Source organism: Pan troglodytes, chromosome 4 (assembly GCF_028858775.2).
Source record: "Pan troglodytes isolate AG18354 chromosome 4, NHGRI_mPanTro3-v2.0_pri, whole genome shotgun sequence".
NCBI lineage: Eukaryota > Metazoa > Chordata > Mammalia > Primates > Hominidae > Pan > Pan troglodytes.
In genome coordinates this window covers 150,103,977-150,122,853 of record NC_072402.2, presented here as the reverse complement: position 1 = coordinate 150,122,853, position 18,877 = coordinate 150,103,977, and the positions used below count along the sequence as shown (strand labels likewise).

The window sequence follows — 18,877 nt, the reverse complement described above, 5'->3', positions numbered from 1 at the left end:
AATAAGATATTCTCATTAAACTTTTCCTATTTCATTAGAAAAATACGTTAAAGTTTGTAAATAGTGATTTTAACATCAAAACTTGCCTTTAACTAGAGGGCTCTAATTCTGGCTCTGCAATACCTATTACATGTCTGTAATTATTATTAATGTTATTCACCAATTTTTCCTACTTTTCCATCTTCTGTGCACATGCTAAGACAGCACTTCCTGACCCTGCTGTAGTTGAATGGGTACATATGATTAACCTTGGTCAATGAGCTGTGAGAAAAACTGGCAATGAGTTACTTACTTTTGGGCTAGAGCCTATAATTACCTACTTAAGACCATCCAGAGCTCTCTTTTCCTCTATCACAATGATAATCAAAATTTCAGAGAGTGACCACTGCATCAGCCTAGGTTTATGAGTGAGTATAGCATGAGACAGACCCTCAATACATTTGAAGTACAATAGAAATAAATCTGTATTGTTTTAAACCACCAAGATATGTCAATCATTTGTTACAGCAGTATAAACTATCTTAACTTGAGAGATGACTTATTCTTGGACAAGTCACTTTCCCTCTCTAATTTTTAACATCATAATCTGATTTAACAAATAAAGGGAAAAAATTAACATTTAGTGAGCATCTCTTAAGTATAAGTTGCTTCATTATATATAATTTAATTTAGTCTTCTCAATGACCATAAAAGGTATTATCTCCTGCAAAAATATTCCTAAATCCAAAGAAATCTCTCAACTCCACTGCTCATAGAATCCAAGCCACTACTATGTCTTACTAGCCTCTTACCTACCTTCTGTTAAAATTTCTCCCTCGTTAATTCTCCAGTGCAAAATCTTTTAAAGACTTCTCCCTGCCATTTGAATCAGAGCTAAACTCTCTTCCATGGCCTATAAGAGTTTACATGAACCTGTACCTGCCAGCCACTTCAATCTAATCATTCATACTTTGCTGACCACTTATTAAATTCCAGTTATTCTGGTCTTCCTGAAATTTTTAAAACCTATCCAGCTTGTTTCTGCCTCAGGACCTTTGCATTTGCTATTACTTTTGCTGAGTAATACACTTCCCTTAGCTCTTTCATGACTGACTTCATCATTCAGACCTCAGCTAAAGTGACATCTCCTGAGACGTTTTCTTTCACCATCCTTGATAAATAATTATTTATCAATTACTATCTGAAATTATATTATTAATTTATTCATTTGCTTGTGTGTTTTCAGAATTCCCTACTGCAAGAAAAGCTCCACTAGGGCAGAGACCTTGTCTTGCTTGTACACTAATGTTTCTACAAAGCTTAGAACATTCCCTGGCAAATAGTGAGTCCTCAAGAAGTTATTGTGGAACGCAATCGAATTAATGATGCAGATAAGGAAATGAGCCTCTAAGAGTTTGGGTAACTGTGCCAACTTTCCTAAATTTCTATGAGTGTTCCTAATTCTGAAGTCCATTTGCCTTTTGCTTACAGCAAAGCTCTGCTGAGACTGAAGAGTCAGTTAGCAGTCAGGGCTAGGCACTGTGCATGCGCCCTTTCAGGCTTTGGATTCTATCGTTGATGCAGTCAAAACCAAAAAGTCACATTAATCATGTTATCACATTAATCCCCAGAGAACCCTGAATTTCCAGTGGAACAAGATAACTTGAGAAATCTATTGATCTCCTATTTTCATCATGCTGTACGGCTGACAAGGGTTAGTGGAGATTGGTATTCTTTTGCCCATGGCCCTGCAACTTTAATTTCTATGTCTACCCAGATTCCCACAACTTTGCAACCTGCATTGCTCAAAGTGCCCATCCATGAAGTTCGAGTGGCTTCTTTTGTGTCAGCTCTGCCTTCCCAGCTCCTTCCCATTCAGGGAGAGGTCTCTGCCTCCTCCCCTGCTTCCTGACTCGAAGCCAGCACCCCTCTCCTCCAGTGCAGCCTAACACACTCTCATTGGCCCTCAGCCTGTCAAGGGGAGGGGCTTGTGTCTCCGGGGCTCTTCAAAAGGGATCGGCGGTCCAGGCAGCCTAACCTGGAGGGTGAAACACTCACTCTCTCCCAGCCTTCCTTACGAAGCCTGTGATTTTCGTGACTGCTTTCTCTTTTTTTTTTTTTTCCCTTTTTTCTTTTCTTTTCTTTTTTTTTCCTGGCTCAGCTTGAAACAGAGCCTTGTACCAGGGGAGGCTCAGGCCTTGGATTTTAATGTCAGGGATGGAAAAACTTCAGAATGCTTCCTGGATCTACCAGCAGAAACTAGAAGATCCATTCCAGAAACACCTGAACAGCACCGAGGAGTATCTGGCCTTCCTCTGCGGACCTCGGCGCAGCCACTTCTTCCTCCCCGTGTCTGTGGTGTATGTGCCAATTTTTGTGGTGGGGGTCATTGGCAATGTCCTGGTGTGCCTGGTGATTCTGCAGCACCAGGCTATGAAGACGCCCACCAACTACTACCTCTTCAGCCTGGCGGTCTCTGACCTCCTGGTCCTGCTCCTTGGAATGCCCCTGGAGGTCTATGAGATGTGGCGCAACTACCCTTTCTTGTTCGGGCCCGTGGGCTGCTACTTCAAGACGGCCCTCTTTGAGACCGTGTGCTTCGCCTCCATCCTCAGCATCACCACCGTCAGCGTGGAGCGCTACGTGGCCATCCTACACCCGTTCCGCGCCAAACTGCAGAGCACCCGGCGCCGGGCCCTCAGGATCCTCGGCATCGTCTGGGGCTTCTCCGTGCTCTTCTCCCTGCCCAACACCAGCATCCATGGCATCAAGTTCCACTACTTCTCCAATGGGTCCTTGGTCCCAGGTTCGGCCACCTGTACGGTCATCAAGCCCATGTGGATCTACAATTTCATCATCCAGGTCACCTCCTTCCTATTCTACCTCCTCCCAATGACTGTCATCAGTGTCCTCTACTACCTCATGGCACTCAGAGTGAGTATCTAGGCTGGGGTGGCCTGAGGCAGCATCCCTTCTTTTTTCACAGGCTCAAAGTTCAGAGAAAAACTTAGAATTGGGGAAATTCAGAAATGGAAGGGAACAGAGGGAAAATAGAATGAGCTCAGATGGGAAATTGAGACTTCAAAGGACTTGCCTCAAATGAGATGAATGGTAACCACAACTATTTATCATTTCCTTTAGCTCGTCTTCTATTTTTCTTCCCTCTATTCTTGGGGTTCTCGTATCTAAATGTTCCTAAGAATCATGCAGAAAACTTACTTTGGGAGCAATATGCATACCTCACCCCCAGGAAAATGGGATTCAGAAGGTCTGAGGTGGAGCCTCATTTTAAATAAGCACATCAGGTGATCTGTGGTGAGGTGGCCACACTTTGAGAGACTTCTCCACATCCTGTTGTCACTTTCCAGCCCCTGGCCACTGCCTGCATTGAGATTTTCCTCTACACCAACTTGGTCTGAGTATAACACAAACTATCCCTGCCTATTTTGTAGTCCAAGATAGGTATTCAGTTTTAAAATCAGACATTTCCTGTGGTTGCTCCGACCCTTTCATTAAAATGAGGTTGAAACAAAATAAAATAAAACTATATATATTATATGTATAGTTACATATATAATATATAGTCATATATATAATATATAGTTATATATAATATATAGTCATATATAATATATAGTTATATATAATATATAGTCATATATAATATATAGTTATATATAATATATAGTCATATATATTAATGACATGACTGAGATAACTTGAGCTTCTTTTGAGCAGGTGCAGATTGAGAGATAAGGAAGTAAACAGCACATGAGATAGAGTGAAAAAATGTGAATAAGAGCTTATCTGAAATTAAGAAAAAGATATCACTTATTTTGCAACATATATAATTAGAGGTTCTTTTCCTATGTTTATGGTGGTAAACTGATTTCTTTTTCAGAAGGGGGGTGTCTAAATTAGCTGAGATAAACTATTTTTAATAAGGGTAGGAATTAGTCTATATAATTCCTCTCTGGTATATTCTGCACCCAAATTCATGAAGAGAAAAGTTCTTGACAATGACAATTTTACACCCACTTAAGGGAGGTATTATAGCTTGTGTAGTAAACAGTTACGAGACCATTTAGACTCCCAGATCTACAGCTGACATATAATATGCCTTTAGGCAAGCCACATAATTCTCCCGGAATTAGTTTTCCCATGTATAAAATGAAAAGGTCACATCAGATCCTATCTATGTCCCCTCTAGCTCTAACAGACTATTATTCCTTTAAAAAAAGAAAAAAAACACCTGTGAGCTGAAGCAACGTGAGTTTTAAATGACAGGACAAACAGATATCACATTCACATCATTTGCTTTGAGATGGCTCTGACATCACACTTTACGTGACAACTAATATACTCCTATTTCAGTCCATCTCTGAGAAGCTGATTGTCAGAAGCGAGTGCCCAATGGTAGTCCTTTTGAATACCTATTGTCCCTAAGGTGAATAGCGAGGTCTAAGTAGGAAGAACAAATTCTAAGTGTCACGGACATCTGGGCACAAGAGTAAATCTAATTAGGCAGAGAGCTGTGCCAGTCCCCTCCTGGAGGGCTAGCACCTGTATTCCCAGAGACATGTCCCACCCCGCACTAGCTCACAGCCATGTCTTAAGAATGTCCTGCACATCTCACTGCGGGGAAAAGACTTCTATACAACTCCAAAGAAAGTCTTATGAGAAATACCCACCCACTTAGTATTACCTCATCCAATGCCAAACAGTCACCTATTTTGGGTCAGTTTGGGAAAAATATTTAACTTTGGGTAGGAAATGCACAGTTCCTCTTCCAATCTGTTACAATCAGTTTCATTGTGTTTTATTATCAAAAGTCCATGGCTACCTTGTATCAGGAGGTAAGTGATAGCTCAGACAAAAGTTTAAAAACCACCCTGGTTTGCTTTGTGTATGTAATGCAACTTTTGACAGCCTGTTTTCAGGAAGGATGAGCTGTTATCCAGGGTACCAGAGGACACCAGGAAAGAAACTAACGCTTACAAAGTCACTTCTAGAAGAATTTAAAAATCTCTATACTGAAACTCAGGAAAAGTAGGCCCTATTCTGTGTCACTGATCGCAGGGCCTTTATGTACACTATACCTGTAGCCTGAAATGTTCCTACTGTCTGCCACCACTCCCCCTTTTACCTTTCTAACCCTCATTTATTCTCTGTGTCATACTTCAACACACTTCCTCAGGGAAGCTCTCCCAGATTCCCTGAGCATCCCTGTTTCCTGTTGTAGGTGCTCATGGCTCTCCGTGATTTTCCTTCATTACAATTTATATTTCCATACTTATGGATTCCTTAATTAATTGTTTTCTCCCCAACTAGACTGTAAGCTCAGTGAATGAATGAGGCCAAATTACTTCTTTCATTGCTGGGCTTTAGCTTCTCTACCTTTAAAACAAAGACTTGGAAATATCATCTCAAAGAGACCCAAGCAATCCTAATGATTGTTAAGTGACTGACTCTGTTGGAAAGTTTGAAGGTGTGATTGACTCTGGGACCCACTGCTTTCAGAAGGCAGCAAGCCCAAGACTGATGAAATCACAGGACCAGAGAAGGAGGAAACCCATATCTGTGCTCACAGCTCGGCATTCAGTCACGCTGCATCATTCCAGGACACAGCCACCACTGAGCTGTTCTCCAGGCTTTGAAAGTTATAGAGATAGAAAATAGACAATTCTAGGGCAAGTCCCTCCACATCTGGGAGGAAGTTCTGGTGACAGTCTGATTTAGTTCTTACATCTCCTGCATGCTGCATTCATGATTGAGTTGATGAGGATGGATGTATGAATTGCAGCAGAATTCAACCATGCCAACACAGGGTTGCACTAATTTTTTTAAGTAAATAGATTGTGTTAAGATTACAGAGATATTTACACAAAACCTCTATTATAATCTGGTATTCTGAAACTAAGTCCCACAAACTACATAAATGAACATCTGGTAGAGTGTTTTCAGGCAGTATAAACAACTGATCAGCATATGTATCAACCTGAATAATAACCTCGCGAACCTCCCTTTCACTTTGCTCTTCTGTAGCTAAAGAAGGTAATCACAATTTTTAGTAATCACACTATATAGTAATGGTAATCACAACTTTTAGTAATCACAATATTTAGTAATAGTAATCACAAATTTTCACTCCTCCTTTTGTAACCTGAGTTGTAAAATAAAAGTTTTGGGGTGGGGAAGAATAACAAATGGTTGAATATCTACTTTACTAAACATCTGTAGGGAAGTGAAATTATTCAACGATAAAGCAGCATTGAATATTGGCTAGACTAACTGTTTTGATTCTATTCTATTCTGGCAACCACTCCAAATTCTGTTGAAACAATGTACACCATATGTAAGTAATCAATTTTTCACTCTTCCTCTAGTTAGCTAGTTAGGTCATTATAAACTAAGGAAGCTGCAAAATAAGCAACAATTCATCAGCGCATGATTTTCTTTTTAGTGTAAACTATGCTGCTACAGGAAGCCTGTTCATAAAAGAATTGCGTGAACTACTTGTTTGATGTTTGATTTTTTTAAAAATTGTTCCTTGGGGTGGAGAAATTACCATTGAGAACTGTTAAACACAAGGCAGGAAGTGACTAATATATCTCAATATTTTTTATTGTTCTTGATTATGAACTGAAATAAAATAATAGAATAACTGCATAATGTAAAAACCACAATCTTTAAATGGCATGAAGTAATTAGAACCTTTAATAGATTTAATCTAAGATGAGTTAGTAAAGTTTGAAGTTTGATACATTGCTCTAACCTTGAATGTGTTTTTCTTCTCTGCCTCCTTTGTATCAGTACAGGCACTCTTTGTGAGCGAGTGGTAACATGAGAAAAGAATTTCTAGAAGGGACTCAGTACTTCACAAAAGTAACCTCACATATATAAACAAACAACTCTAGTTTTTAAAAATCATTTTTTCTGATGTCTCTTTAGTATACTCTGGATAATAATCAGAATCACTGTAATAACAGTAATATACAGCTTGCTGAGTATCATGTGCCAGGCACTGAGATAAGCACTCTACCTGCATGATTTTGTTTTACTATTGCATTAATAATACTTTTCACCTTCAGATTTTTCCTTTCTAGTCCTAATCTCACAGAGTCTTTAATCCTTTACTTTATGAAGACACAGATACATGTAGAACACTCCGATATATTCAAGAGACAAATGGCCAGGTTTATACATTATCCAAGAGGATTCTTGAGGTCCTATGTGGTCCTGAGTGCTACCTAACTGCAAGCAGCATATATGTTTGTTAGGCAGACTGGATATGGATTTGCTGAAGTTTCGAGGCAGCTTTTAAAGACCCACTCTTCCAAGTCTATTTAATTTTAAATACCTTTTCTGGAATATTCCTTCAAAATGCTATCCAGCCCAGGACGATTATTGCTTCTTATAGCAGTTTGTTCCATTATTGCACATAATCACAACAATTTCTTCCTTATCTTGAATTAGAATCTATCTACCTGTAACTAAATAGATTGATTCTAATCTACTGCCATGACTGTATAAAATAAGTTAAATTTTCGTTCCACCTGATGGCTTCAATCAATTAGCCCGGACTTTTTACACTGCCGATGAGAGACTCCAACCCTGGGTAAATCCCAAAGGGAGCATAGACATGAAAAGTTCAGAAGCCGAGCTAGCTCTTGGTGAAGATTAATTAAGTAAAACACAAGATCTTATTATAAACCTAACTTTATTTCTGTTTCTTTGCTCTTTTTTTCTATGGTGTTGGTTTCAACCTCAAACTGCACACAGTCATCCTTTGGTGGCTCCAAGCATTTTTTCTTTGTGGTGGAAAAAAAATAACGTTTGTAATTCCAGACCTCATATGCAGAGAAGGACTCCCTCTGGCAGTCCCAATAAAAAATAAATGAAAACTTGCATCTTCAGAAGCACAAGCAAATATCTGAAATCTCATTGGTCTGCATTATTCAATCATTGTGACTGGAGGATAGGACAAGTTGATTGGCTAAATTGTTTAGGGACTATACCTGGAGCTGAAGTTTAGTGACACCTCTATACAAATTAAAGACTAAGAATGGTGAAGGAGTACATTCCCTAAGGGAAAATTAGGGTACTATTATTAAGAGAAGAGAGAAGTAAATGCTAGAGAACCAATGGGCAAATATATATTCACTATGTACTATACTAATTTCTGGATATTTGATGGTATTTTATCATGAGTCCTTAAAGCTTCCTTTATTTGGCCAAACATCCCCACAAATTAAAAAATGTGTAAAATAAAGAGAAAAACTTCCACAACTGGATGAATGATGTAGATCTTCAGTGCTGTGGGAGTTCAAAGGAAGGAGAAGACAGTGGGCTAAAGTGGTCATCAAAGTCTTTCAGGAACAGGCAGGACTTGAACTGAGCAAGGAAGATTGTGCATACAAGTAGTGTTGATAGCTGAAAGTTTCAAATGTTACATCAAGGATCTCCATATCTTCCAACAAGGATGAATATACTTTAAACATCTTAACTCAGAAACACATAAGACTTTTCAGTAATTAATATTACTGTAATATTAAAACAACATTTCCCAATTTGTGTTTGTCAAGATGGTACAAGGTAATCCACTGAAAAGGGATGGGGGAAAATATTGTTTACTCAAATAAACACTATCTTCCTTTTGGCTAAGATATGAGTAGGTGATGTGAGTGTGGAAGGTAGAGGGGAGCTAAGTGGAAAGTTGATACACTATCCCCCTTGAAAATTCATAATGCCCATCAGCATATTTAAGTCTCTGAGAAGACCCACAATAAATACTGATGAGGCAAGAAGAATTCCTGTTTTGGTTTTCTACTACTTATCCACCACATAGCAGAAGGATTTCACTTTAACAGATTTCTAATAATTATGAATGAGTGAATGAATGAATTGAGAAGCCTTTCTAACTTTTCTTGAACTTCAGAATTTTACATTTTTCATGGAACACCTATTAACATGCTACACAGCCAAGTTTCCACATAACTGTATACGAAAAGTGGTTGCACTATTACTTGGCCACAATCATTTATCCAGTTGAGTAGATGACCTGAATCCAATTCCACCTTCAACATACTGTTAAACATTTGACATAGTCTTACATTTCTCTAGGTCTCAGTTCTTCTGTCTTCAAAATGAGTGTTTGAGTTATGTTTCTCAGATTTTATCAGGAGGAAAAATGTTTCTCTTTCTTACTATCTCTCCCAACTTACTTCCCTTTCAGCTAAAGAACGACAAATCTCTTGAGGCAGATGAAGGGAATGCAAATATTCAAAGACCCTGCAGAAAATCAGTCAACAAAATGCTGTGTAAGTGCCCCATTTTGTTTTTTGTTTTGTTTTGTTCATAAGAGCAAAGGAGGTACATTTGGTACCAACTAAAAGCTGCTGGGGTAGGTTCCAATTTATCCTGAAACAGAGTATTTATGAGAGTAGATTAAGATCAAGGAGCAAAGGGGAGAGATATATAATGAAGACACCTCCTTAATGGTCTATGTCAACGCTAGGTGACCTGTCTTCCTTTGCTTCTTCAAGCTTCTAGGACCTGTGTGTTTTGTTTCATTTTTGGTTTTGAACCCTCAAAACAACACTCTCAGTTTCATCCACTGACATACACTCTGTGTGGTGCTTGGTAAACTACATTCACTTTCTCAGCCTTTGAGCTTCACTTTCCCCCTCTGTGAAATGAGCAGGTTTTTAACCTATTTGTATTATGGATTTCTTTTAAAATATGATGAAAGCTGTAGACTCTCCATTCCAAAAAAAAAAATGAACAAATATGCATACACAAAAGATTTTACAATCCATCTCACGAGGTCACGAACCAACCCCTGATACTCATAGACTCCATGGGATCTTTTAGTTCCAGGTTAAGAACATCTGGCAAGCATCTCCAAGTAGCCATTTCACATATGACATTGTATAACTTTGTTTCAAACAGTATACTTTTGAATAAATAAGATCTTTTTTAAAATTCACTTACTGAGCCACAGTCTCCCAAAAGAATGTTATAAAAATATATGATGCAGCACTACTATATGAGAGTTACTGATGAGGGAAAGGAGATTTATAATACATTTTGCAAATCAAAATCTAAAGTTTAGAAGAAATGAATCCTCTAGGCTAATATGCATATGAAACATTCACTGTAACTATACAGCATTTCTGAACAAAAAATAAACTGTGAAGTCCCTGAAGTGGGTCTTCTCGATTCTAAGAGTTATCTTCTTGGAAATATTTTAGCTCCTCTTGGCACTTGACTTTCTCTATTAAGAAACATAGTTTCTTCATTATCCCTCCCTTTTTCTCCTTGGTCATAATCTACTCTCACAAAAAAAAAAAAAAAAAAAATGAAGCTCACTCATATTAAAGTCACAATAACAGAATACACTGTAAAGTATTTGCGTTGGGATGGGGTTCAACTTTAACAGGAATTAAAGTTGTTTGTTGTTACTGTTGTTGTTGTTGTTGTTTTTGAGATGGAGTCTTGCCCTGTTGCCCTGGCTGCTGTGCAGTGGCATCTCGGCTCACTGTAACCTCTGCCTCCCAGGTTCAAGCAGTTCTCCTGCCTCAGCCTCCTGAGTAGCTGGGATTACAGGCGTGTGCAACCACACCTGGCTGATTTTTGTATTTTTAGTAAAGACAGGCTTTTGTCCAGGCTGTTCTTGAACTCCTGACCTCAGGAGATCCACCCCTTGGCCACCCAAAGTGCTGGGACTATAGGCCTGAGCCACCACGCCTGTCAGGAATTAAAGTTTTAATTAAAGGGAATTGTAGGCAGTAGTGAACAGATTAGGGACTTTTCTTGGGTTGGCAAATTCAGTAGAAACCTATAGTTATCTTTGAAACCATACCACACAGGCAAACAACTTACTCTGAATGTGTTTAATGCCAACAGGAAATGCACATATAATACTGCTTACTATGAAAACTTCATATCTGTACACAAGTACAGAAAACTGTAAAATGAATACCCATGTACCCATCACCCAGCTTCAAAAACTGTTACCTCACAGCTAATCTTGTTTCATGTATACCCTTATCTCTCCCCTAGCCCCAAAAGATTATATTTAGGCAAATCCCAAGAGTCATGTCATAGCAAAGTAAAGTATTTATAACTTCAAAAGGGAAAAAAAAGTGTGTTTGTGTGTGTGTTTAATTTGTGGAGCTTAAATGCCCCAAAGAAAAACTACAGAAATACCAGTCTCTGTTTTGGGAGGTGAAAATAAGAGATGGGAAGGAATTCTGTGCTGTAGCAATTTATAATATGACAGACACATCCCTTCCAATCAAAAGATTCTTGTAAAATACTATTATGCTTGTGGTTGTTTGATATCTTCTTTCTCCTTGCCTACCCATTGCAGAATTGTAAATTATTGAATTCAGAGAAACTTCTAATTATTCCTATAACAACAAGATGAATTTATATACACATTTAACAGTTTATTATTTATCTTTCACAATAAGATGTTTTCAGGACTTTGAAATAAATTAAATACTATTTTAAATGTTCTAAAAAGTTTTACATGATATGAGAAATCTTGTATAATCTTATGGAAAACTGATCCTAGATCTTATACAATTCATTCTTGTCTTTTAAGTGTTTTGTACTGAGGCTCTTTGGGATCTAGTTTGCCTCTATAACTGTTATAGCTTCACAAAGTTGAAGGGAAAAACTGCCAGAAGAAATGATTGACTCAGAATGAGCATTGTATACCTATCCTTGCACAGACTGTCTTCTGGTCTCCCATTTATCATCCATTTTCAGTTGTCTTGGTCTTAGTGTTTGCTATCTGTTGGGCCCCGTTCCACATTGACCGACTCTTCTTCAGCTTTGTGGAGGAGTGGACTGAATCCCTGGCTGCTGTGTTCAACCTCATCCATGTGGTGTCAGGTAAAACCTTAGCTGGATTTGGTGCATGACTAGTATTCAGGTAACAGCAGCTTCTTCTTCATCTTGCTTAGACGCCTAAGTACTCCAATTTATCACGGGGATCTGCCATGCTATAATGAAGACATTTGATTTTTCTTTTATTCAGAGATTGATTATGTTTGGTACTGTTCCAAATACATATATACCAGATCACTATTTTCAAGGCTACTTTATGGAAAACCTCAAGTCTAACTGTGATGATTACAGAAGGAAAATGGTTAAGGAGTGATTCCTTTGGTTATCCTCCAAATGGCCATGCAATTAAGTTGGTTCTTATTTAGTAAACACCCATGTCCCTGAAATCTCATATTGCCTTTGGGAAGTATTATATCCTCATGAAGGAAAACCAAATGGTATTAATAGGTCATCAAGTTCTCCTTTTAGGCTACTGTAACTCTGCTTGTTGAGGATACCATAGTATATTGTGGAAACCATGGTGGAAAGGTCAGTAAGTCAGATGACCTGGATTTGCAACCCAATTTCACCATTGCTATTCTGAGTGATCTGGAGAATGTGGCTGCCTTCACACCAAAGTTTCCTCAACTGTAAAATGGCAAAAAAAAAAAAAAAAAAAAAAAAAGCCTCCTGTAGACAAACCATGGACTGATGGTAAGGAGCAAATGCGATAATAGACATTAAAGAGCTCTTTAAGCTGTAATTGCTGTATATCTTTCTATAATCATCGCAAGGTCATTAGGTGGATATTATGATTAATATTGTATAGTCAAAAATAAAACCCTTCCACAAGAAGAAATGATTTGCCCTAAGGCACTTAGCTAACAAATAACCCACCCAAGTCATCTAACTTCAAGTTCAGTGTTCTTTCTACTAAAATGGAGCAGAGAATGACCACCTAGTTTCTTCTTTCTCAGTCAGTGACAGCTAACTCAGTGTTAGCCTTAGGCTCAGACCTCTTCTGTCCCCCCACCTCTCCTGGTCACCGGCTGATTCTATGGGCTCATTAGATTATTGAAGACATCACCGCAAAGGAAAGATAAGATCACCTTTTACAAGTTAAGCTCCAGATGTGTACAAAGCAGAAACAATGACATCTATACTGAATATTGTGTATACTATATATTTGCTGTCACCCTCTTTTTTGTACCCAGCAGGCCTAATGTATAGCTTATTCCTGGACATTAGCACTTTCCTGTTCAACCATTTGCAACCAAAGCTCAAAAATATGTATACCTCTTAGTTTATCCTTTTGGTTAATCTTCAGAAAACAGAAATGTTTAAATAAATGAGAAAGCACTACAAGGTCAAATGAGACTTGACTAATTGACTACAAATCTCTGGATGCGTCAAGGCAATTATCTTAAGATTTTCAAGTTATAGCCTTAATAATGACATGATCCTGTTCAGATACCATCTCTCCCCTTTTATATTAGCACACTAGATTAAATCTAAATCTCTTAAACCCTACAGAAAATACCCCCAACTTGCCTTTTAATCCTCCAACTTTTATTATTTTTATTCATAGACCATATACTTATCAAATTGGTAATTAGAGAGTTCTGCACATTATTCCTGCACAATATGGCCATTCCTGCCCCCGAATACTTGTGCGTGCTATATACCCTGTACCTGCAACACCCTCTCCTATCTTCCTCAACTATCTCTCACCCATTTTGAGGCCTGGCTAGAGTTCAATCACCCCCCACTAAATCTTTTATGACTATCACAGTCCTTGTGTTTCTGTTATTATGTGAATTGCTATAGCATGATTTGTTATCTCATATTTGTTCTTAACAGATACTGCTTGGTATTTTTGTATTGTTAATTATTTAACTTAGCCATAAATCTTGTCTCTGCAGTACCATTCCAAGATCTTGGAGAACAAAGTCTAAATTCACTACCTCCCAATGTGCTTTGAAGTTCATGGCACATAATAAGAGTTAAATCAATATTTATTTTTTGAATGAACTAATAGTATTAATGCATAGAAATATTCTCCTTTAATATTCTTCCATGTTTATTCTGTAAACAAGGCATATAGCATTCTGAATGTCCTGAACCACACAAATAAGGACAACAAGGAACCTGTTGGCAATATTACCCATCACTTGTTTTACATTCTTAGCCATTCTCAACCTCTCTGTGGATGGTATCTTAACTTTACCCTCACAATAATCCAGGGAGGTGGGTTAGGCTGGAAATCACATTCCCATTTTACAGAGAAAGAAACTGAAGTGCCAGGGTTTGTCTAAGGCCACAGGATATTAGAGGGCCAAGATCAGAAACTAGGTCCTCTGATTCCCAAACTTGGGCTCATTTTGGGCTTTAGAGAAATAAAATTTAAAAAGGCAATAAAGGAAGAGTGTATTCCAAACAGGAAAATGACAATGTGAAGGTTAATTGGTAGAGGAAATAAATGGTAAAATACAATTCTTCAAAAGGATGGAGGAACCATCAAGGGAAAAGGGTAGGTAGGAACAGCACGCTAGGGAATATTTCTTTGAAGCCTTATCTTAGCATTATAAGGAGTCTCAGCAGGAACTAAGCCTTGGCTGATTTACCTTCTTCCACTACTTGCAATTCCAAATTATAGATTTAAGTAAAATTCCAATGAGATAGAAACGTTTCTCTTCCCTCTGATATTTAAGCATCTTTCAGTCATGTTATAGAAACACGTTCTTTAATTAAACAAGTAGTGATCAAAGAAAGTTGCTGAACATCTCAGAGAGATCCCATGTCAGCCTAACTTACTCCAAGACTCTTTAATCTTTGTGTTTGATGGCTAAGTGCACAGGTGGAAGATCTATTCAGAGCATTTTGTATTCTCAATTAGATGCTTGTATGTATTATCACTTATAAAAGAGGCAATCACAGGGATTCTAGGCCTTTGTAAATATTTATGCTTCTTCCTTCATGCCGGTCACTTAAGTTCTTCTCAGCACATCTTTTTAAATCCCCTGCATTCCAGGTGTCTTCTTCTACCTAAGCTCAGCTGTCAACCCCATTATCTATAACCTACTGTCTCACCGCTTCCAGGCAGCATTCCAGAATGTGATCTCTTCTTTCCACAAACAGTGGCACTCCCAGCATGACCTACAGTTGCCACCTGCCCAGCAGAACATCTTCCTGACAGAATGCCACTTTGTGGAGCTGACCGAAGATATAGGTCCCCAGTTCCCATGTCAGTCATCCGTGCACAACTCGCCCCTCCCAACAGCCCTCTCTAGTGAACAGATGTCAAGAAGAAACTATCAAAGCTGCCACTTTAACAAAACCTGAATTCTTTCAGAGCTGACTCTCCTCTATGCCTCAAAACTTCAGAGAGGAACATCCCATAATGTATGCCTTCTCATATGATATTAGAGAGGTAGAATGGCTCTTACAACTCATGTACCCATTGCTAGTTTTTTTTTTTTTTAAATAAACGTGAAAACTGAGAGATCTGGTTTCAAAACCCAGGACTGCCTGATTTTTAGTTATCTTTCCACTATCCTAGCTGCCTCATGCCCCTTCACTAGTTCATGCCAAGAATGTGACTGGAAAGACATGGGACCTATACCTTGATTAATTTCCATTAATGGAAATGGTTCATCCTGAGTCATCTACGTTCCGAGTCAGGCTGTCACTCCTACTACCAATGGCCACTGTGAGCCACAGAAGGAAGACATGTACATGCTGTTCTACTTTATATGATGTGAGAAGCCAACATCAGTGTCCCTTGGCAGCAGTCTACAGGCATAACTTGTTTTATTGTGCTGAATTTTTTTGTGCTTCTCAAATATTGCACTTTTAAAAAAATTGCAAGTTTGTGGCAATGCTGTTGAGCAAATCTGCTGGCATCTTTCTTCCCAAAGGCATGTGCTCACTTCATGTCTCTGTATCAATTGTCATAATTTTCACAATAAACTTGATTATTATTACATGTGCTTATGGTGATCTGTGGTCAGTGATCTTTGATATTACTATTGTAATTATTTTGGGAAACCTATGAACTGCTTCCATAGAAGATGGAGAGCTTAATAAATATTGTGTTGTTCTGACTATTCCACCCACCAGCCATTCCCCATCTTGGTCCCTCTCCATGGGCCTACCTATTCCCTGAGACAAAACAATATCAAAATTAGGCCAATTAAGAACCCTACAATGGCCTCTAAGTGTAAGTGAAAGGAAGAGCGGCAAGTCTCTCACTTTAAATCAAAAGCTAGAAAGGATTAAGCTTAGTGAGGATGTAAAAAAACTGAGATAGGCTTAGAGCTATCTATGCCTCTTGTAGCTGTTAGCCAAGTTTTGAATACAAAAGAAAAGCTCTTAAAGAAAGTTAAAAGTGCTACTCTAGTGAACACATAAATTATTGTAAGAAAACAAAATACCCTCATTGCTGATACAAAGAAACTTTGAGTGGTCTGGATAGAAGATCAAACCAGCCACAACATTCCCTTAAGCCAAAGCCTAATTCAGAGAAAGGCCCTAACTCTCTTCAATTCTATGAAGACAGAGAGAGCTGAGAAAGATGCAGAAGAAAAGTTGGAAGCTAGCAGAGGTTGGTTCATGAGGTTTAAAGAAAAAAGTCATTCTCTATAATATAAAAGTGCAAACTGAAACATCAAGTGCTGATGTAGAAGCTACAGCAAGTTATCCAGAAGTTACAGCTAAGATAATTGATGAAGTTGGCTACAGAAAAACAAAAAAGATTTTTAATGCAGATGAAACAGTTTTATCTTGGAAGAAGATGCCATCTAACTAAGGCTTTTATACCTAAAGAAGAGAAGTCAATGTCTGACTTCAAAGCTTCAAAGAACAGGCTGACTCTCTTGTTTGGGGATAATGCAGCTGGTGACCTGAAGTTGAAGCCAATGCTCATTCACCATTCTGAAAATCCTAGGGCCCTTAAGAATTATGCTAAATCTACTCTGTGCTTTACAAATGGGGAAACAAAACCTGGGTAACAGCACATCTGTTTACAGCATGGTTTACTGAATATTTTAAGCCCACCGTTGAGACCTACTGCTCAACAAAAAGATTCCTTTCTAAATATTACTGCTTATGAATAATGCACCTATTCACCCAAGAGCTGGGATAGAATTGTACAAGGATATTAATGTTTTCATGCCTGTGAACACAACAGTCATTCTGAAGCCCATAGATCAAGGAATAATTTCAACTCTGAGAAACACATTTCCATGAGATGGTAGCTGCCATTGATAGTGATTCCTCTGATGGATCTGGACAATGTAAAATGCACCTTCTGAAAAGAATTCCCCATTCTAGATGCAATTAAGAACATTAGTGATTCATGGGAGGAAGTCAAAATACCAACATTAACAGGAGTTTGAAGGAAGTTGCTTCCAACATTCATGAGTAATTTTGAGGGGTTCAAGACTTCAGTAGAGGAAGTAACCACAAATATGGTAGAATAAGCTAGATAACTGGATTGGAAGTTCAGCCCAAAGATGTTACTGAATTGCTGCAACCTCATCATAAAACTTGAACAAATTAGAGATTGCTTCTTATGGATGAGCAAAGAAAATGGTTTCTTGAGATGGAATCTACCACTAGTGAAGATGCTGTGAACATTGTTGAAATGACAACAAAGGATTTAGAATATTCTATAAACAGCTGATAAAAGAGCTGCAGGGTTTGAAAGGATTGATTTCAATTTTGAAAGAAGTTCTCTTGTGGGTGAAATGCTATCAAACAGCATTGCATGCTACAGAGAAATCTTTCATGAAAGTAAAAGTCATTGGATGCAGCAAACTTTATTGTTGTCTTATTTTAAGAAATTTCCACAGCCACCCCATCCTTCAGCAACCACCACCCTCAACAGTCAGCAGCTGTCAACATTGAGACAAGATCCTTCATTAGCAAAAAGATTGACTCACTGACAGTTTACATTATCATTTTTGTTTTTTACCCACAAAATATTTTTAAGTTATATACATTTTTTAAACTTCATGCTATTATAGACTACAATATAGTGTAAACATAACCTTTATATGCACTAAGAAACTAAAAAAAAAAGTGTGACTCGCTTTATTGCAATGGTCTGGAACTGAACCCACAGTATCTCTGAGGCATGCCTGTATTTACCTACTGCCTCATATACCGCCATTATAATGTGATTCCTTACAGTCCTACAGCATTTTACTTTGAGTTCCCCCTTATAATATGAGAATGCTCCTTAGAGTGATTATCTCTACCACCCCAATCGCCAAGTCATTATCAGCCATTTCTCATTAGGAATTGGATCCAAACTAAGAAGTTCAACTTAGAGAAGAATGAGAAGAGGGAGGGGCTGTGGTGGAAGGTCAAAAGAAGCATAAACTATACCAAACAGGAACTTAGTTATTTTCGTAAATTGGTCTAGACTTGGATTTCTAATGTCTAATTTCATACAGTATAGATGGAAGTATGGTCTACTATCTTGGAATAAAGACAAGTCAAATGGCAACAATTGGTCTCAAACCCATAACTTTTACTTACTCAGTCTTTTATTACTTACATAATACTCTTCACACATGTAACATGGACAAAACTACTTCCTAGAATAATTTTCCATTATACCATCACAAGTAATGTATACTCTATTCAAATGGAATTACTTGCTGTTCTTATGCAAATGCATCCCACAGTTTTTCCCAGCTGCAGATCTTCATGCATAGAAGGCCCACTTCATCTCCAATCTCCATCTGTTTCTATCCTACTCATCCTTCAATGTTCATCTCAGTGTGGTGCTTCCTCCATGAAGCCTTGCTTGATTTATTCAAATAGATACTGTATCTGACTTCTCTGTCAGTTTATGTCTCTTAAGCTTTTTCTTCACTCTGCTTTTTATTTCAGTGATTTATGTTCTTGCTTTGCCAGAATGTAAATTTGTCAAAGACATGATGTATCTGGTGTTCATTTTTTCTGTTGTTGGAACAATGGCAATATATCTATCACAATGGTAGATGTTCAATAAATATGTGATAAAGTGGGTTGGCTTCATATTTCAATGTAT

General features: G+C 38.0%; 1 protein-coding gene and 1 long non-coding RNA gene across 3 annotated transcripts in view; one reads left to right on the top strand and one right to left on the bottom strand.

Moving 5' to 3' along the window:
• The window catches only part of LOC134810119 (uncharacterized), a 354,765-nt gene that overhangs the window by 312,868 nt on the left and 23,020 nt on the right, over positions 1 to 18,877 (bottom strand). The window lies entirely within an intron of this gene.
• Positions 1,792 to 15,807, top strand: NMUR2 (neuromedin U receptor 2). 2 transcript variants are annotated; one of them, XM_527091.8, is made up of 4 exons: positions 1,792 to 2,913; positions 9,215 to 9,299; positions 11,758 to 11,883; positions 14,849 to 15,807. In XM_527091.8, the coding sequence occupies exons 1-4, from the start codon at positions 2,188 to 2,190 to the stop codon at positions 15,157 to 15,159; spliced, it is 1,248 nt and encodes a 415-aa protein (XP_527091.3). In that variant the 5' UTR covers positions 1,792 to 2,187; the 3' UTR covers positions 15,160 to 15,807. The 2 variants fall into 2 exon arrangements, with proteins under 2 accessions (XP_527091.3, XP_009448283.3); XM_009450008.5 differs by lacking the exon at positions 11,758 to 11,883 and having other exon boundaries at positions 14,849 to 15,806.

Coding starts and splice junctions, on each gene's coding strand:
- NMUR2 (XM_527091.8), top strand. CDS start 2,188: ATGTCAGGGATGGAAAAACTTCAGAATGCTTCCTGGATCTACCAGCAG. Junction 9,300..11,757: donor ATCAGTCAACAAAATGCTGT/GTAAGTGCCCCA, acceptor ATCCATTTTCAG/TTGTCTTGGTCTTAGTGTTT. Junction 11,884..14,848: donor CCTCATCCATGTGGTGTCAG/GTAAAACCTTAG, acceptor CCTGCATTCCAG/GTGTCTTCTTCTACCTAAGC.